Source organism: Panthera uncia (assembly GCF_023721935.1).
Source record: "Panthera uncia isolate 11264 chromosome C1 unlocalized genomic scaffold, Puncia_PCG_1.0 HiC_scaffold_4, whole genome shotgun sequence".
Lineage (NCBI taxonomy): Eukaryota > Metazoa > Chordata > Mammalia > Carnivora > Felidae > Panthera > Panthera uncia.
The window spans coordinates 40965114-40986411 of record NW_026057585.1 but is presented as its reverse complement, the minus strand read 5'-3'; the positions used below and the strand labels follow the sequence as shown (position 1 = coordinate 40986411).

Here is a 21298-nt window from a genome sequence, read left to right as displayed (position 1 = left end):
TGAGATATAAACCTGGAAGTTGAGGCCTTTGGTCCAGTGTTCCTTTTACATGAAAGGAAATAGAGTTGTCACTTTTATGGGACCATAAGGCTCCTAGTCATTGGCCCTCTTTCACAATTGCCTGTGATACCATGCAAAGCTCTGTGGAGATACCAATAAAAATAAAGCACTTTCTACTTTCTGTGAGCTTCAGCCTGGCAGAGGAAGGAAGGAAGAGAATGTGGGCAAACTTTGTGTCCTGGAGGCCACGGGAAGAGTGAATTTCAGGATGTTTATCAATGGTGTTAAATGCTACTAAAGGGTCAAAAGTAGTAAAGACTAGGGGAAGATCATTAAATGATAGGACAATTATGCAATCACTGTTGAACTATAAAAGGTCAACTTCAGAGAGTGACGAGAGTTGAAGGGTGGTATGCAAGAGGACAGGGAGTCAGTAAAAGAGAGGGAAATGGAAACGGGCAGTTTTAGGATACTGAAAAAATAGGAAAGAATATAAAAATAACTAGAGGATGCAGACAATGGTAGAAATATTTTCATTTGGATTGGGAAGAAACGAGCCTATTGTTACACAGAAGAGAGACAAGATGGTGCCAACTGAGAGGAATACATTTACAGTGGACAGGAAAGAGGAGCAAGTTCTTGGAGCAGGCAGGAGGGGAGCCTTTCATCATTAAATAATTTATGTGTATGTTGGGGGTGGGATGGGTGAAATAGGCGATGGGGATTAAGGAGTACATTTGTCATGACAAGCACTGGATGATTTGTGGAATTGTTGAATCACTATATTGTACACCTGAAACTAACATAACACTTTATGTTAACAATACTGGGATTAAAATAAAATAAAAAATAAATAGAAACAATTTGTTCTTTCAGCCATGATTATGAAGTGTCTATTATGATTCAGGCATTGTGTTCGGGCACCATAGTGAGCAAAATATACCCATAGCCCATGTTTGTGAACCATAGAGTCAAATATGGAAGACAGGCTTAAATAAATGGCAGGTAGATAGATGAGAGAGAGAATCATTATGCTGTGAAAAGTGCTGTTAAGGAAAATGCCAAGGTGCTAAATGGGTAGCCAAAGCAGAGAAGTTAGCCATCAGCTAAATAGTTGTATGAAATAGTCTTCCAAACAAAAGAAAGGAGGAATGGAGAACAAAAGATATGTTTTGAAAATGTTAAGAAAAGAAGATAACCTTCACCTTTGTAATGAACAGGAGAGTTAAAAATACTTGTAAGAAGGGGCTCCTGCATGGCTCAGTCAGTTAAGCATCTGACTCTTGATTTTGGGTCAGGTCATGATCTCAAGGTTCGTGGGTTCAAGCCCCACATCAGGCTCTGTGCTGACAGCATGGAACCTGCTTGGGATTCTCTCTTCCTCTCTCTCTCTCTCTCTCTCTCTCTCTCTCTCTCTGCCCCTCCCCTGCTTGCACTCTTTCTCTCTCTTCAAAAATAAATAAATATTTTTTTAAATACTTGTAAGAAGACCACCTGGGTGGCTCAATAAGTTAAGCATCTCACTTTGGCTCAGGTCATGATCTCACAGTTTGTGAGTTCAAGCCCTGTGTCAGGCCCTGTGCTGCCAGCTCAGAGCCTGGAGCCTGCTTCAGATTCTGTGTCTCCCCCTCTCTCTGCCCCTCCCATGCTCATGCTCTGTCTCTCAATAATAAATAAAAATGTTTAAAAAAATACTTGTAAGAGTAAGAATATGTTTGAAGAATGTGTTTGAAGATTTGAGGACAATGGGGAAATAATAGAATCCATCCATGGACATTCTATTTGGTATCAGCAAAAGAGGAATCTATTTACCCAGAAGCATTAGAAGCTATTATGAAGTTAGATAGCATGACCCAGTTGGCTGGGTTTTCTGATGGTCTTAAGCAACCCAGAGTAGATCAAATGAAGCAAATGGTGGGTTGGGCAGAGACTAGTTGGTGGTTCTCATGGAAGCCACAACAGAATTCAATGGGGGCAAGGGACTCATAGCTACTAGAAAGGGCCTGGTGTCCAGCTGACTGTGAAGGTAAAGGCCCAAAGAGAATGGACCAACTCAATGAGGTCACAAAGAAGGCAGAGAACAAGTTGAGAAGTGGATCAAGGGGAAAGAAAAAGGGACAGAAAGACATGAGCAGAGTAGAAGGATAGACCCAAGTGATAAGAAACTCTCCGTTTCCGCCAGATCAATAGGGAGCTAAAATTCAGTCAGCAATGCTGGTCACTGGTGATGAAGACGTTTAAAGAATGCTGAGGCTGGGGTGGGATGGGCTTAAGGCCTGGAAAGCTTTGCTAATGACAATCGGAAAATTAGAACCCAAAGAATGCTATCCTCTCTGCTGCTCCTTAGAGAAAACAAACTGTGAGTTTTCTAAACCAGATACCTGTGTGTGTGTGTGTGTGTGTGTGTGTGTGTGTGTGTGTGTGTAAACACACATGCTAATATATATATCTTAATTACCTGCAAGTGGTCTGGACATCTCAAGGTGATGGCTAATCCCCAAACTTGTTAGATTGTATTTAATTCAAACCTCAGTATGCAGATGACACCCAGGAAGAACTAGCAGGATGAGTAACCATCCCTTATTACATGTAGCCTTTACCAAGCTCCAGGTTTTTTTGGCAGATGGGAACAAGGGAAGTTTTTAATGAGATATGGGACGAAGGGACTGATTTCAGAGACTTTTCAAATGTAGATTCAACTTTTCAAAGTTGCTTGACAACTGGTCAGGTATGGGAGAGAAAGAGGAAGGAGGCTCTAAGGGAGAATGAGGCAGAGAGTTTGCTCTAATTTCATTTTATAGATGAAGAAACTAAGGCTCAGAGAATTTTAGACTCACTTGTATCCACACAATTAGTAAGTGGCAGAGCCAGGTCTTACTGCCAGATTCGCCTGCCCTGTGCCCTTCCCTGCATCACTCTCCTTTCTCTCCTGCCATTCCCTGCAGGACCCACTCACACTCCAAACTGCCGTACTGAAGATACCAGGCTCACCCGTAATGCTCTTCTTGTCCACATTTTCCACATTTCCCCTGTGTCAGTGAAGGCAATCGCACATGCTCATTAATTCCTGCCTGGGCCAGGAGTCCCTCCCAGTGTTTGTGCAACAGTGTTTAGAGGCCCGGCTCATACGCCTGCCTCACAGCTGTGACGCCGGGTCCACTTGCCATCCTCCCATTATTAGACAGCGAGGTCTCTGACGGAAAGGACAGGGCCTCTGAGTCTTTTTATTTTCAAAGCTTAGCACAGCATCTGACCTATACTAGCTGCCCCTGGATGTTAGTCAAATGAAGAGCTGTAGTAACAGGCTTAATTCCAGGTGGCATCCCACAGTAAAATGTCAACAAAGGACATTATTAACTGCTGTATGCCATTGCTATTTGAAATATTTAAAAATAAAAGTGTAGGGTGCCTGAGTGGCTCAGTTGATTAAGCATCTGACTTTGGCTCAGGTCATGATCTCACGGTTTGTGAGTTCGAATCCCACATTGGGTGAGCTCAAACCCCACTTCAGGTGAACACAAGCACCCTGCTTCGGGTGAGCCCTGCCTCTCTCTCTCTCTCTTTCTCTGCCCCTCGTGGATTTCTCTCTCCTTCTGTCTCTCCACCCTCGCTCACTTGTGCCCCCTCTCTCTCTCTCTAATAATAATAATAAATAGAAGTGTACTAGAAGCTTTCATGCTTGCATTTGTTTGGACTGGGAGTTCAATCTGACATATGATTTGTTCAGTCTTTTCTTTTGGAGCCCAGAATGTGCTACAGCACAGCATCCTAGCCATCCCATCCTGAGGCCAAGCACCCTTGTGATACTTGCTTTGGAGGTGGGTCTTCTCTTGCAGAATCCAGCCAATGAATCCAGGAGTCATCTCTTAAAAGAGAAGTGAGCTGATGAATGTGGGAGGTGCCTCCTAAGAGAGGCTTTCTCCAGGAGATAAAAAGTGTGTGTGTTGGGGGGGGGGGGGGGGTGGAAGTGGCCCAGGCGGGCGTGGGGAGGGGTTTCCGGTCCATCTCCAAGAAAAACAGGGACCAAAGAGAGAGCTTGAGTGAGAATACAGACCCGCACCCCCGGGGTGGCTGCTCTTCTGCTCGGGCCCCCTGCTGTGTGGTGCTGTCAGGACCGCAGGGGGAGATGGGACTGAGCTGTGAAGTGAGAGTTCACAGTATTTCCGCTTGTACAACGAGCACCGTAAGCCTCATGTGGAAAAAATGTTCGATTACATTGGAAGTTGAGAATCAAGATGTCTCAACTCCTTTTTCTTGTGAAGCGTTGACAACCCCTTCAGAATGGAGCCTCCTATTGCAGACTCTTCGGAGATGACCCCACACGGTGTTGTGCATGGGTTAGCTCAGAGGTGTGAACCTCGAGTAATGATACACTAAAAGTCAGGGAGATGACAGGAAATGTGACAGCTCCTTGTCTGCTGTCAGTCATCTTGTCACCAGAGAACACAGCCCACTGGTTCTGATATGTGGCACCTGAAGAGATTTTTATAACAGATTATCCCGGAGGGATGATATCAAGACCCCGTTGTTTTTTATTTAAAAGTCGTAAGTTAAGGCCTCGAAGACCTGTAAGTGACATTGTATGAAAATTCATATTTCTCCTAGCAGCTTTTGTGCCTTTGCTGCAGTGATAAAAATCACTTTGTTCTCCAGTTCGGAGCCATGGGAAGAATCGAGGCATTGTGTAGATTACTTAAAATTCCACCGTGTCTGCACCATTTGGCCAAAGAATGCTGAGAATTTGCAGCTGTTGTTCCACAAAGGGCTCCTAACTGGGGCAGTGGCTGCTGCTGAACACACAGCTGTTGTCAATTTAAGCTGAAGATTTTTAATTGCCTTTGTGTCAAAATTTATTAAATAATATTTTAGAGAAGCAAAAACTGTAATAGTCATATTAGTGGGATGCTGAAGGAAGAAAATCACTAGAACACAGCATTTTTTGCCTTGCAAGCGGAGTCCGAAAATACCTTTTGCACATGACCGGCTTCCAGCCATCCCAGGAAAAGCGTTTCTAAGTAAATCCGGCCACGGAAGCCCTGGAGGCTTCTGTGGGAGCTCAGCCCCTTGTCCTCCTCGCTCATCTATCTGGAAGCACTTCTTGTCTGAGTGGCCATCTCTTGTTGCCACACTCTCCCTCCGTTTCTGTGATCTCAGGAGAGGAATCCTAGTGCTCAGAGCAAATGTAGCCTTGGCTGGCGACTGACTGCTCCTGCTAAGTGGTCCACATTTTTTTTTTTTTAATATATGAAATTTATTGTCAAATTGGTTTCCATACAACACCCAGTGCTCATCCCAAAAGATGCCCTATTCAATGCCCATCACCTACCCTTCCCTCCTTCCCACCCCCCATCAACCCTCTGTTTGTTCTCAGTTTTTAAGAGTCTCTTATGTTTTGGCTCTCTCCCACTCTAACCTCATTTTTTTTTCCTTCCCCTCCACCATGGGTTTCTGTTAAGTTTCTCAGGATCCACATAAGAGTGAAAACATATGGTATCTGTCTTTCTCTGTATGGCTTATTTCACTTAGCATCACACTCTCCAGTTCCATCCACGCTGCTACAAAGGGCCATATTTCATTCTTTCTCATTGCCACGTAGTACTCCATTGTGTATATAAACCACAATTTCTTTATCCATTCATCAGTTGATGGACATTTAGGCTTTTTCCACAATTTGGCTATTGTTGAGAGTGCTGCTGTAAACATTGGGGTACAAGTGCCCTATGCATCAGTGCTCCTGTATCCCTTGGGTAAATCCCTAGCAGTGCTATTGCTGGGTCATAGGGTAGGTCTATTTTTAATTTTCTGAGGAACCTCCACACTGTTTTGCAGAGTGGCTGTACCAGTTTGCATTCCCACCAACAGTGCAAGAGGGTTCCCATTTCTCCACATCCTCTCCAGCATCTATAGTCTCCTGATTTGTTCATTTTGGCCACTCTGGCGGTCCACATTATTTTTATGAGCCTCTGTAATTGCTGTTTTCCTGTCACATCTAGCACACCCATGACAATGCTGTGAGGTGTCTGAACCCTCCCCACTTGGCTTACAGCAGCTATGAGGTGAGCAGAAGATAGAAAACATGGATCTTTCCTTTATTTTCTGTAAAGGCAAAAGAGAGAGAAGGAAAGGTCCTTTCACTAGCAAGGAACAACAGCTAAGGTCCCCCAAGAGGGAAGTTGCCAAGTGTCCTGAGAAAGGGTTTTTGAAGATGAAGAGAAGTGGACCAGGAAAACTGCCAAACAAGTCCTAAATCCTCACTACCTTTACCATCTCAGTTGTGTTTTGCATTTTAATGTTCAGTATCACCTCTATCAGGAAAAACTTCAGTTCATCAGGCACTTACAGAGCACCTACTATGAAACTTCAGTTCATCAGACACTTACAGGGTACCTACTGTGTGCAAGGTTAGGGACCTAGTGAGGGACCTGGAGACCAAGTGGTGGACAGGCCGAGGGCATCCAAGTGCTATTTAAACCACTCACTCCCACAGAGGTGAGGGTGAGAGGTCTAATTCCTGGCAGAAGGGGCAAGCATTTGATCCAGGTCTAAGAGGACCTCAATAGTTAGAGGAGGAAGGAAGGGCGTTCCAGGCTGAGGACCTGGGAGAGCAAAGCATGGTGGCCTGGAAAAGTATGTCTTGTTGAAGAGACAGTATGCAGCTGGACATAACAGTATTGGACAAAGATAAGAAATGGAGAAAAAAAGTTGGAGAGGTTAAACTAGATTCTTGAAGGCTGAAATACTACTCTAAGGAGTTTGGATCTTGTCCTGCGCAGAATGGGAAGCCATTGAATGCAGTGGAGCTGGGAAGTGCCCATGCTTTTCAGGATAGCAGGTCTTTTTCTAGCAGGTCTGCTAGACTCCAGAGCCTCACCTCTCCTCCATGCAGAGGCGGAATGACTGCCATAGTCCCAGAGCATAAGGACCTGCTCATACCACAGGCAGGCGTGGTCAGCGGGGAAGAAAAGAGGAAAACGCCTCTGAGAGCCAGAGTCTAGGCTTCACATCCTTGACTTGGTACATACTGGCCATGCGGTTTATTGTAGTTGAGTTTAGTCTCTGTGTCTCTGCTTTCCCATATGTAAAATGGGGATAATAGTGCCTGCCTTCTAAGATTATTTTAAATTAATACATATAAAATGTTTAGTGGGCACCTGGGTGGCTCAGTCAGTTAAGTGTCTGACTCTTGATTTGGGCTCAGGTCATGATCTCACGGTCATGGAATCAAACCCCACATCAGGCTCTGTGTTGAGCATGGAGCCTGCTTAAGATTCTCTCTCTTTCCCTCACCTCTGTCCCTCTCCCACTGGTGTGCACATGTTCTCTCTCTCTCCCTCTCTCTCTCTCTCAAAATAAAATAAAATAAAATCTTTAAAATGCGAAGAACAGTGAGTGCAGTAAACTCCTGGCAAAGGTTAGCTATTATTTTTGGATGTAAATCTTACAACTTAGCAACTGGTTGAACTTGGGGCAGGGGAAGCAGGGAAAAGAGTCGAAGGTGTAATGCTCATCAAAGGAATATGGCTGATACTCAGAATAATATTCAGAAAACAGCAGGAAGAAAATCATATTGAGGGACATTCTACAAAATAAATATAATCTTCAAAAGTATCAAGGAAACATGAAGAAATCTGTTCCATACAGGAGACCAGAAGGGCATGACAACTAAAAGCAATGCATGATTCTGAACTTGACCCATTGACTTCAAAGAACATTATCGGAACAATTCCACTGAAATATGAATGGGTTCTGAAGAGGTAGTAATGTAGAAGGATATGCTTGGCTCCTTGTTTAGAGGAAATGAAACTGAAGTGTTCTGTAGTGATGAGACAGCAATTAGAATGGCAACTTATTCTCAAATGTTTCAGAAAGTTCTTTGTTCTCTCCTGATAACTCTCCTGTACATTTGGGATTGTTTGAAAATGAAAACAATGTATTTTAAAAATTAATAGCTAGCATCTATTGCCCACCCACTTTTGTACCAGGCACCATGGTCAGTGTTTTGCACATGAGCATATTCAGTTCCCCAGGAAACTTCTCCTTCATCTCTACCAAAACAGAGTCTTGCACCCCTCCCTGTGCCCTAGAGCAGCCTGAACTCTCCCCACCAGATCACCTATAGTAACTGCTTATTGTTGGTGGATAACACCTGCCCCTGCCCCGGACAACAGGCTCTTTGAGGGCAAGGACTGTATCCCATTCTCCGTAGTCCACCACTCCCTATAACTCATAAGAACTCAGTACATGCTTGGTGAATGAAGTGCTGAGGCTTGTTCACCATGGCGGCCTGGGATGGGTGTCTGATACATGACTTCTTTTCTAGGTGGCCCAGGCTCTGGCAAAGGCACACAGTGTGAAAAGCTGGTGGAAAAATACGGATTTACACATCTCTCGACTGGTGAGCTCCTGCGTAATGAGCTGTCATCAGAATCTGAAAGAAGCAAATTGATCAGAGATATCATGGAACGTGGAGACCTGGTGCCCTCAGTAAGTGACAGCTACCTTTCCTGGCTGGCGAGGGATTTCGGAGTGTTGCAGCTAGTCTAAGCTGCTGGAAAAAAGAAGCCCACACGCCAACAGCTACATTTTATTTCTCCCTGATGTAACAGTCCAGAGGCAGGTGGTGGGTCTACAGCAGAGACCTGTCAGTCAGACCATGTTGTCCAGGCCCAGGTTCCTCCTACCTTGTTACTCTTCCAGCTCCCTGATTGTTAGCCTAACTCGTATTTTCCAGAAAAGACTGGTCCCCACTTTAGCGTTAAAATCTTCAAAATCTTTGCTGCATGGTGCTGCAAAGCCTAGAATTGGAATCCTCTGGAAAATAGGAAATAATGTTTTGGTCTAGTTCTGGAAGGTATGATAGCACTATCTTGAAATTTGGTATCTCCCTTAGATAGTTTAAGTAAAAAATTTCCCTTTTATGTATCTTTTTTCCTTTTCAAATCACCATCTATCTCTGGGAAGCTGTATGCCATGGGTATCAAAAAATATTCATCCTTGCCTTACTAGTTCCCATGCTAGGCTCTGTAATTAGGGCTTGTACAATGCAGTCCCTATTAGCTAACAGAGCTTTATGCTTCCTCTTTAATGAGCTACAGTCTGTTTCCCTCCTGGAAGCCAGCATGGTTCTCACGAAAGGAAACAGACCATTGCAGTTGGCTCTTAGCAGACCTCCTTGCCCCCACTCTTTTCCCCCTCCAGTTTACTCTTTTCATAGCAGCCAGACGGATTTCTTTAAAATGTTTGTCAAATTGTGTTATTCCCTTTCCCAGAAGCTTCCAGTGGATCCCCACCACACTTAGAATGAAATCCAGAGTCCTTCCTGTGACTCTGGACTCCAGCTACCTCTCCAACATCATTTTACACCCAGCCACTGGCCTCACCATTATTCTTCCCACAGGCCAGGCTGTTTCTGCCTCAGGGCCTTTGCACTGCTGTTTCCTCAACTTGATATATTAATATAGTTTGCTCCTTTACTTTGTCCAGATCCCTACTTAAATATCCCAATTTATCAAAGAGGCCTTCCCTGACTACCTTATCTAAAATAGCACCTCCAGAATTTTGTATCTCTTTGCCTTACTTTAATTTTGTCCTTAACAATTCTGTCTAGCTGATTATTTATTATATATTTCTTTATGTATTATCTATCTTTCTATCTAGAATATAAACTTCATGAGGAGTTAATTCACTAGAACCTAGGCATAGTTTCTTACCACGCTTGTGATGGCTGTGTATTCCCCAAGCCCCAAACAAAAGTCAGAGGATGCCAGGGAACCAGAGAACAGAGAATTCCCCCCATTTGGGCAGCTGGTCACATTTTTCCTACATCCAGTCCCAAGATTCCATGTATCTCTCTCCTCTCATTTTCAGAAGCACAGGTTAAATCAAAATTTTTAACAGAAAAAGTGATACTGCTAGAAAATGCTACTTCATATTTATAGAAAGTTTTCTCAAGTCAGTAGATGTCAAATTTTTAGAATATTTACTGGGAAAAAAATCAACAGAGAAGCACATTTTATACCATGTTTTGCTTAGTTTTAAACTTCCATTATCCCTAATTCATGGCCATATGAATTTCATTTATTCTAAAATGCTGTTATTTTAAGATACCCTAGTAAAATAGAACTAATAAGCTATCTCATATATAGCTATACCAGCCAGAAAAAAAAAAAAAAAAACCTTTTTAAACTATGACTGATTGTAATACACCTATCAATTTCATAGGCAGTAAAATGGGGGAAAGTGAGATTAAGAATGGATGAAATATGGTATATTGCTGTCTGCTGTTAATCTTATCTGAACCTTTCTCCCTCCCTAAATGGGATGACTGATGGAGGTGGGTGGTGATTCTAGCATTGTTCTGTGAAAGAGCTCAGATGCTGACCATTCTCTCTCTCTGCTCCAGCGCATCATTCTGGAGCTCCTGAAGGAGGCCATGTTGGCCAGCCTCAGTGACACCAAGGGCTTCCTGATTGATGGCTATCCCCAGGAAGTGAAGCAAGGGGAAGAGTTCGGACGTAGGGTAAGCTGTTGTTACGGGGATCTTCCCAGAAGGACAATTAGGGATATCATTGAGGTTGGGGGATAAATTCAAAGTCTATCCCTCTCCTAATTACGTTAATCAAACCTTTAGTGACAAATGGCAAAAGCTCAACACAAAATGACAAAATAGAGGAGGGTGGGTTGGGTGATGGTGGTGGATTTATCAGCTCAATTAACAAAAATGTCCAGGAGTGGTTCACACTTGGTTGGATCCATGTATTCAGATTTGTTCGTCATTGGTGTGACTTTCTCAATCTCTTGAATTCTAGGCTTATATTTCACCATCTAAGTGATCTCACAGAAAGTGTTTTTCTTTTCCAGTGGGTGCAGCAAAAGACCCAGGGTTGTGTTTCGTTATCCTGGATTAGGTCATGAGCCCATCACTGAACCAATCACTGTGGCCAAGGGGAAGATGGGAGGGCATATAATGAAATATCCGGGAATATCCTGATTCATCCTGGAGGACCAGGTCAGGGATGAGAAGGGAGAAGGAAGAACAGGCACCATACCTGAAGCACACAGACTGAAGAAGGGAAGGGATATCACCCAAGAAAGAATAGGGATGCCCCTAGAGGCTAGCAAGGGAATTGATGCTGGACAGGCAGAATCAAATGTACCAAATGCTCCAGCCTCCCACCATCCAGCCTCCTCAACTCCCACCCTCTCTTAGTGAAGTGGGTGGATCAGGGCCACTTACAGGTGAACAACAGTAAGTAAAAACCCATCATAACTCTCATTTATTGAACCCACTCTGGGCTCACTCCTGTGCTAACATGCTTTACATACATTCACCTCTAAGTCCAAGCAAGAGAGAGACACTTGTCCCCATTTATTAAACAAAGACGCCAGAGCTTGCAAGAATTAATATTTATGTAGATTTTTCTTTTGACTAGTTTTAAAATATTTTCATATATATTTCATTTCATACATTATTAAGAATCTTTTAAGATAGAAAGAGGAGGTATTTTCTTCATGTTAAAGGTGATGAATTAAGCTCAAAGAGGTTACATGACTTGCCCACAATCAGATGGAAGATAAGTGACAACTGCTGGTAGGACAAAGATTTGGAGGCCTGTCTCCATCCATCTCTAACACTGCGACGTTCATTAAAGTGAATTGTACTTGTGTGTCTCCTGGGGGTTAGTCTGACCTTCTAAGCCTGTTTGACTGAACTTCCTTAGTTAGTATCTGAATATTTAAAGGCAATTGCTCGCCTTCTCCTACATTTCCTCCTTGCAACCAGAGTAAAAGAACAAATGCCCTGGCCTACTTGGCAAGAGTGGGCTGTGAATCGGGCAGGGCTTTCCCTCACCTCCAGAGCCTCCATCAAGGCGGGGCGGCAGAGTCTGTGACTGCAGTGGGTGGTTCCAGGTAGTTCCTGATGGGGCGGGGGGCAGGGGAGGCACTCAGAGCCAGTGTTCTAATGAGCTTTTTCTCACAAAACAAACCACTTTAAGAGCTCAAACTTCAATATAAATCAACTACTTTTTTCAAAGAATGGAATTAGGAAGATTGTTCTACTTTTTTTTTTTTTTTTAAATCATGGTAAAACATACATAACATAAAAGTTAACATCTGGGGCGCCTGGGTGGCTCAGTCGGTTGGGCATCCGACTTCGGCTCAGGTCACGATCTCATGGGTTGTGAGTTCAAGCCCTGTGTCGGGCTCTGGGCTGATAGCTCAGAGCCTGGAGCCTATTTCGGATTCTGTCTCTCCCTCTCTCTGCCCCTCCCCTGTTCACACTCTGTCTCTGTCTCTCTCAAAAATAAACATTTAAAAAAAATTTTTTTAAGTTAACATCTTAACGAATTTTATTGAACTGTACAGTTCAATTGTTGTGCATTCATTCTTAAGAAGTCTTTTCATCCTGCAAAATGGAAACTCTACACCCATGAAATAACAACTCCCTGTTTCTCTCTCCCCTCAGCCCCTGGCAACCACAATTCTACTTTCTGTCTCTGAATTTGACTACTCTAGGGACCTCTCACAAGTGGAATAAGACATACTTGTCCTTTTGTAGCTGGCCTATTTCACTTAGCATAATATCCTCAAGGCTCATTCATGTTGTGGCATGTGTTACAATTTCCTTCCTTTCTAAGGCTGAAAGATATTTTGTTTATCCATTCATCCATCAGTAGTTACTTGGGTTGCTTCTGCTTTTTGGCTATTATAAATAATGCTATGAACATGGATGTACAAATACTTCTTCAAGACTCTGCTTTCAACTCCTTTTGTATATATACAGAAGTGAAGTTACTGGAACATGTCGTAATTCTGTCACTTGCCACCTACCATAGCCACTGCACCATTTTACATTCCCACCAGCAAGTGTGCAAGGGATCCAGTTTCTCTACATCTTCACCAACACCTGTTATTTTCTGGGGGTTTTGATAGCAGCCATCCTTATGGGCATGAGGTGACTTCTGATTGTGGTTTGGGTTTCCATTTTCCCAAAGATGAGTGATGTTGAGCATCCATTCATGTTCTTGTTGGCCATTTGTATTATCTTCTTTGGAGAAAAGTCGATTCACATCCCTTGCCCATTTTCAAATCAGGTTGTTTGGTTTCTTGTTGTTAAATTGTACGAGTTATTTATATATTCTGGATACTAACCTCTTATCAGATATATGATTTGCTAATTTTTCTCCCACTCTGTATGTGGCCTTTTCATTCTGTTAATTGTATCCTTTGATACACAGAAGTCTTTTTTATTTTTATATAGTCCAGTTTATCTATTTTTGCTTTTGTTCCCTGGGTTTTAATGTCATGTCCAAGAAACCATGAACAAATCAATGTCATGAGGCTTTTCTTTTGTTTTCTTGAAGAGTTGTATAGTTTTAGTTCTTACATTTAGATCTTTCATTCATTTTTTTAATTTTTAAAATTTATTTCTTTTGAGAGGGAGAGTGTGCGAGCAAGCATGAATGAGGGAGGTGTAGAGAGAGGGGGAGAGAGCGAATCCAAACCAGGCTCTGCACTGTCAGCACAGAGCCCGACAAGGGGCTGGCCCCCATCTCACAAACCATGAGATCATGACCTGAGCCGACATCAAGAGTCAGACATTCAATCAACTCAGCCACCTCAATTGGTCATTTTGACCAATTCTTGTACAAAATAAGGGTCCAATCTCATTCTTTTGCATGTGGATATCTGGTTTTCCCAACACCATTTGTTGAAAAGACTGTTTTTCCCTGATTGAATGCTCTTGATACCCTTGTGAAAAATCACTTGACCATATATGTAAGTTTGTTTCCAGGCTGTCTGTTCTATTCCATCACTCTGTATGTCTGCCTTTATGCCATTTCCACACTGTTTCTATTACCGTGACTTTGTAATAAGTTTTTAAATCAGGAACCATGAGACCTCTAACTTTGTACTTTTTCAAGATTGTTTTGGGTATTCAGGAAGCCTTGATATTTCCTATGAATTTTTAGGATGGGTATTTCTATTTCTGTAAAAAAAAAAAAAAGCCAATGCCATTGGGACTTTGATAAGGGGTTGCATTAAATCTGCAGGTCACTTTGGGTAGTACTAACATCTTAACACTATGGAGTCTTCTGTAGATTGTTTTACATTTTTGATTATTCTAGTCTTTTAGCCATTGTTCAAGCTGTGTATAAGGTTCCTGGGGATATATGCCAAGTAACTAAGGAACAGGAAAATTTTTTATTTTTATTTTTTTACAATTTTTTTTATTTTTTTAATTTAATTTTTTTATTTTTTAAAATTTACATCCAAATTAGTTAGCATATAGTGAAACAATGATTTCAGAAGTAAATTCCTTAATGCCCCTTACCTATTTAGCTCATTCCCCACTCCCACGATCCCTCCAGCAACCCTCTGTTTGTTTTCTATATTTAAGAGTCTCTTCTGTTTTGTCCCTTTCCCTGTTTTTATATTATTTTTGTTTCCCTTCCCTTATGTTCATTTGTTTCTCAAAGTCCTCAGATGAGTAAAGTCATATGATTTTTGTCTTTTTCTGACTAATGTCACTTAGCATAATACCCTCCAGTTCTATCCACGTAGTTGCAAATGGCAAGATTTCGTTCATTTTGATTGCCGAGTAATACTCCATTATATATATATACCACATCATCTTTATCCATTCATCCATCGATGGACATTTGGGCTCTTTCCATACTTTGGCTATTGTTGATAGTGCTGCTATAAACATGGGGGTGCATGTGTCCCTTCGAAACAGCACACCTGTATCCCATGGATAAATGCCTAATAGTGCAATTGCTGGGTCGAAAGGTAGTTACTGTTTTCCAGAGTGGCTGCACCAGCTTGCATTCCCACCAACAATGCAAAAGAGATCCTCTTTCTCCGCAGCCTTGCCAACATCTGTTGTTGCCTGAGTTGTTCATGTTAGCCATTCTGACAGGTGTAAGGTGGTATCTCATTGTGGCTTTGAGTTGCATTTCCCTGATGATGAGTGACGTTGAGCATTTTTTCATGTGTCGGTTGGCCATCTGGATGTCTTCTTTGGAGAAGTGTCTATTCATGCCTTTTGCCCATTTCTTCACTGGATTATTTGATTTTTGGGTGCTGAGTTTGAGAAGTTCTTTCTAGATTTTGGATACTACCTCTTTATCTGATATGCCATTTGCAAATAACTTCTCCCATTCTGTCAGTTGCCTTTTAGTTTTGCTGATTGTTTCCTTTGCTGTGCAGAAGCTTTTTATTTTGATGAGGTCCCAATAGTTCATTTTTGCTTTTGTTTCCCTTGCCTCTGGAGACGTGTTGAGTAAGAAGTTGCTGCAGCCAAGGTCAAAGAGGTTGTTGCCTGCTTTCTCCTCAAGGAGCTTGATGGCTTCCTGTCTTACATTTAGGTCTTTGATCCATTTTGAGCTTATTTTTGTATATGGTGTAAGAAAGTGGTCCAGGTTCATTCTTCCGCATGTCACTGTCCAGTTTTCCCAGCACCACTTGCTAAAGAGACTGTCTTTATTCCATTGGATATTCTTTCCTGCTTTGTCAAAGATTAGTTGGCCATACATTCGTGGGTCCATTTCTGGGTTCTTTTTTCTGTTCCATTGATCTGAGTGTCTGTTCTTGTGCCAGTACCATACTGTCTTGATGATGGCAGCTTTATAGTATAGCTTGAAGTCCGGGATTGTGATGCCTCCTGCTTTGGTTTTCTTTTCCAAGATTGCGTTGGCTATTCAGGGTCTTGTCTGGTTCCATACAAATTTTAGGATTATTTGCTCTAGCTCTGTGAAGAATGCTGGTGTTACTTTGATAGGGATTGCATTGACTATGTGGATTGCTTTGGGTAGTATCGACATTTTAACAATATTTGCTCTTCCTATCCAGGAGCATGGAATCTTTTTCCATTTTTATGTCTTCTTCAGTTTCTTTCATAAGCTTTCTATACTTTTCAGCGTATAGATTTTTCACCTCTTTGGTTAGATTTATTCCTAGTTATTTTATGGTTTTTGTTGCAACTATAAATGGGATTGATTCCTTTTTCTGTCGCTTCATTGTTGGTTTATAGGAACGCAACCAATTTCTGTGAGTTGATTTTATATCCTGCAACTTTGCTGAATTCATGGATCAATTCTAGCAGTTTTTTGGTGGAATCTTGTGGGTTTTCCATATAGAGTATCATATCATCTGCGAAGAGTGAAAGTTTGACCTCCTCCTGGCCGATTTGGATGCCTTTTATTTCTTTGTGTTGTCTGATTGCAGAGGCTAAAACTTCCGATACTATGTTGAATAACAGTGGTGAGAGTGGACATCCCTGTCTTGTTCCTGACCTTAGGGGGAAGGCTCTCAGTTTTTCCCCATTGAGGATGATATTAGCGTTGGGTGATTCATATATGGCTTTTATGATCTCAAGGTATCCTCCTTCTACCCCTAGTTTCTTGAGGATTTTTATCAAGAAAGGATACTGTATTTTGTCAAATGCTTTCTCTGCATCTATTGAGAAGATTATATGGTTCTTGTCCTTTCTTTTATTGATGTGATGAATCACGTTAATTGTTTTGCGGATATTGAACCAGCCCTGCGTCCTAGGTATAAATCCTGCTTGGTCATGTGAATAATTTTTTTTAATGTATTGTTGGAGCCAGTTGGCTAATATCTTGTTGAGGATTTTTGCATCCATGTTCATCAGGGAAATTGGTCTGTAGTTCTCCTTTTTAGTGGGGTCTCTGGTTTTGGAATCAAGGTAATGCTGTCTGGCTTCATAGAAATAGTTTGGAAGTTGTCCTTCCATTTCTATTTTTTCGAACACCTTTAAGAGAATAGGTGTTAACTCTTCCTTAAATGTTTGGTAGAATTCCCCTGGGAAGCCATCTGGCCCTAGACTCTTGTTTTTTGGCAGAGTTTTGATTACTAATTCGATTTCCTTATTGGTTATAGGTCTGTTCAAATTTTCTATTTCTTCCTGTTTCAGTTTTGGTAGTGTATATGTCTCTAGGAATTTGTCCATTTCTTCCAGATTACCCATTTAATTGGCATATAATTGCTCATAATATTCTCTTATTATTGTTTTTATTTTTGTTGTGTTGGTTGTGATCTCTCCTCTTTCATTCTTTTATTTATTTGAGTCATTTCCTTTTCCTTTTTGATCAAACTGGCTAGTGGTTTATCAATTTTGTTAATTCTTTATAAGAACCATCTCCTGGTTTCATTGATCTGTTCTACTGTTTTTTTGGTTTTGATAGCATTAATTTCTGCTCTAATCTTTATTATTTCCTGTCTTCTGCTGGCTTTGGGTTTTATTTGTTGTTCTTTTCCCAGCTCCTTAAGGCGTAAGGTTGGGCTGTGTATCTGAGATCTTTCTTCCTTCTTTAGGAAGGCCTGGATTGCTATATACTTTCCTCTTATGACCACCTTTGCTGCGTCCCAGAGGTTTTGGGTTGTGGTGTTATCATTTTCATTGACTTCCATATACTTTTTAATTTCCTCTTTAACTGCTTGGTTAGCCCATTTATTCTTTAGTAGGATGTTCTTCAGTCTCCAAGTATTTGTTACCTTTCCAAACTTTTTCTTGTGGTTGATTTCGAGTTTCATAGCGTTGTGGTCTGAAAATATGCATGGTATGATCTCAATCTTTTTGTGCTTACTTAGGGCTGATTTGTGTCCCAGTATATGGTCTATTCTGGAGAACATACCATGTGCACTGGAGAAGAATGTATATCTGCTGCTTTAGGATGAAATGTTCTGAATATATCTGTTAAGTCCATCTGGTCCAGTGTATCATTCAAAGCCATTGTTTCCTTGTTGGTTTTTTGATTAGATGATCTGTCCATGGCTGTGAGTGGGGTGTTGAAGTCTCCTACCATTATGGTATTACTATTGATGAGTTTCTTTATGGCTGTGATTAATTGATTTATATATTTGGGTGCTTGCACATTTGGCGCATAAATGTTTACAATTGTTAGGTCTTCTTGGTGGATAGACCCCTTGATTATGATATAATGCCCTTTTGCATCTCTTGATACAGTCTTTATTTTAAAGTCTACATTGTCTGATATAAATATGGCTACTCTGGTTGTTGACCATTAGCAAGATAGATGTTTCTCCATCACCTTATTTTCAATCCGAAGGTGTCTTTAGGTCTAAAGTGGGTCTCTTGTAAACAGCATATAAATGGGTCTTGTTTTCTTATCCATTCTGTTACCCTATGTCTTTTGATTGGAGTATTGAGTCTACTGACATTTAGAGTGAGTACTGAAAGATATGAATTTATTGCTATTATGTTGCTTGTAGAGTTGGAGTTTCTGTTGGTGTTCTCTGGTCCTTTCTAATCTTTGTTGCTTTTGAGAGATATATATATATATTTTTTTTTTTCATCTTTTCTCCCCTCAGAAAGTCCCCCTTAAAATTTCTTGCAGGGCTGGTTTAGTGGTCACAAACTCCTTTAATTTTTGTTTGTCTGGAAAACTTTTTATCTCTCCTTCTATTTTGAATGACAGCCTTGCTGGAGAAAGAATTCTTGGCTGCATATTTTTCTGATTCAGCACATTGAATATATCCTGCCACTCCTTTCTGGCCTGCCAAGTTTCTGTGGATAGGTCTGCTACAAACCTGATCTGTCTTCCCTTGTAGGTTAGGGACTTTTTTCCCTCGCTGCTTTCATGATTCTCTCCTTGCCTGAGTATTTTGTGAATTTGACTATGATATGCCTTCTTGATGGTCGGTTTTTGTTGACTCTAATGGGGGTCCTCTGTGCTTCCTGGATTTTGATGTCTGTGTCTTTCCCCAGGTTAGGAAAGTTTTCTGCTATGATTTGCTCACACAACCCTTCTACGCCTATTTCACTCTCTTCCTCTTCTAGGACCCCTATGATTCCTTTTTAATGAGTCACTGATTTCTCTAATTCTTAAATGGGCTCTTTTGCCTTAATCTCCCTCTTTTTTTCTGCTTCATTATTCTCTATAAGTTTGTCCTCTATATCGCTGATTCTCTGTTCTGCCTCGTCCATCCTTGCCCCCACTGCATCCATCCATGTTTGCAGCTCAGTTATAGCATTTTTAATTTCATTCTGGCTATTTTTTACTTCTTTTATCTCTGCAGAAAGGGATTCTAATCTATTTTCAATTCCAGCTAGTATTCTTATTGTCGTGATTCTAAATTCTGGTTCAGACATCTTGCTTGTATCTGTGTTGGTTGAATCCCTGGCTGTCGTTTCTTTGTGCTCTTTCTTTTGGGGTGAATTCCTCCATTTTGTCATTTTGAAGGGAGAAAAGGAATTAATGAGGTAGAAAAATTGAAATTAAAAAAATTAAAATTAAAAAATATTAAAATTAAAAATTAAACACACACACACACGAAAATCAAATAGATGATGCTAGATCCTAGGTGTGTTTTGGTCTGGGTGTTGAAAGTGGTTTGACGGATTAGAGAAACAAACAAACTAAAAAAGGGGGGGAGAGAGAAAAAAAGGGAATTGTTTGAGAATTTGAAAAAATGAATACACTGAAGTAGACTAAAATGAGATGTATGGAGGTAAAATAGAATTTAAGAAAATATACACAAAAGTAAAGAATATAGTAGATAAAAATTAAAGAAAAATATTTTTGATAAAAATTAAAAATAAATATGAATTTTTTCTTTTTCTGTATTTAAGAAAAAAGGAAACGAAAAAGATAAAAAGAAAAAAAAAGAAATTGTTTGAAAATTTGAAAAAGTGAATACACTGTAGTAGATTAAAATAAGATGATGGAAGTAAAATAGAATTTGAAAAAATTTACATAAAAGCAAAAATATAGTAATAAAAATTAAAGAAAAATATTTTTAATAGAAAATGAAAGTAAAAATGAAGTTTTTCTGCATTCAAGAAAAAGAAAAACAAAAAGAAAAAAGGAAAAGAAAGAAAAAAGAAATTGTTTAAAAATTTGAAAAGGTGAATACACTGAAGTAGACTAAAATAAAACGATGGAAGTAAAATAGAATTTGAAAAAAATTACACAAAACTAAAAAATATAGTAATAAAAGTTAATATTTTTAATAAAAATTGAAAAGAAAAATGATTTTTTTCTGTATTTAAGAAAAAGTAAAAAAGAGAAAAAGAAAAAGAAAAAAAAGAAATAAAATTGATTAGATGAACCTGCTAACAGATTGAAATAGGAGTGAAATTAGTTTGTTTTCCCCTAGAAGTCAGTCTATGTAGTGCTTTATAGTCCAAAAGCTAAGCAGGCAGTGAGACTTGTGCACTTGAAGAGCGAAGTTGGCCCAGTGGGGCGGGACTCAGTGTAACAGCTCCGCTCTCCACTAGATGGCGCTGCTAGCGTACTGGGGTGGATTGGTCCGAGGCTCGTAGGTGCATATGTGCATGCGCGGGAGCGGTGAAAATGGTGCCCACCAGCTACCCAGTCTGTTCTCCCAGATCAGCAATCGCACACCCGTCCTCTGTCTTCAGCGATCATCCACTCCCCGCTTTTTCACTCTCTGTGACCAGGCCCCAGGCAGTACCTCTCTCCTGAGTTTCGTCTCAAATGTGGCTGTTTTCCCCGGCCCCTTAACTTCAGAAGGACTGCGGCTTTGACCCGTCCTGCCCCTCTGCAGGAGGGTCTCACCGAGCAATGGCTGAATGAGCAATGGCTGAATATCGGCTGCACCCAGGAATGCTTGCTGGACCCTGCTGCTGCCAGTGCCCTGAGACTGTGGCCAGGTGCCAGAAAAAGTTCGCAAGATAGTGTAGCATCAGCATTTCAGGGATAATGGAAAATTGCAATACACATCTGGCACCAGGCTTCACCCTTAACGACCTTGCCCCAGCACCAGTGAATGTGGCTGCCTTCCAGGGTCTGCTGGGACCAGGTGTCTTCAACAGTCTCTACCAAATGTCCTTCCAGCAGTGGAACCGCTTTTCCCCGTGTGGCCCAAGAACCTCCCGGACCCCACTCTGTTCCTGGGGATTTTCCCTTCCCACCAGAGCATCGCCAGGTATCAAGCTGCGGAGTCGCAGCCTTTGCGCTCCCCTTGTTTACAGTCTTAATGGAATTTAAACCTTTCTCCTTTCTCCCTTTTTAGTTTAGTCCCTGCGGCTGTTTCCAATTTTCCACTTTCTCTTCAGCTGCTTTTGGGGAGGGGTGCTTTTCCTGTATTCTCCGCCCCACTCTAGTCTCCCTCCTCTCTCCGCCCGCAAAAGTGGTTCCCTATCTTTCGCAGCTTATCGCTCCCCAAGTTCAGTTCTCCACACCATGTACCTAATGAATTTTGTGGTTCAGGTTGTGCAGATTGTTGTGCTAATCCTCCAGTCAGTTTTCTAGGCATGTAGGATGGTTTAGTGTTGGTGTGGCTGTAT

General features: G+C 41.2%; 1 protein-coding gene across 1 annotated transcript in view; it reads left to right on the top strand.

The window, feature by feature from the left end:
* The window catches only part of AK5 (adenylate kinase 5), a 260907-nt gene that overhangs the window by 211871 nt on the left and 27738 nt on the right, over positions 1–21298 (top strand). The window contains exons 11-12 of the mRNA XM_049616985.1: positions 8321–8484; positions 10403–10526. Of these exons, the coding sequence (XP_049472942.1) occupies positions 8321–8484; positions 10403–10526 (288 nt within the window). The remainder of the gene's footprint in view (positions 1–8320; positions 8485–10402; positions 10527–21298) is intronic.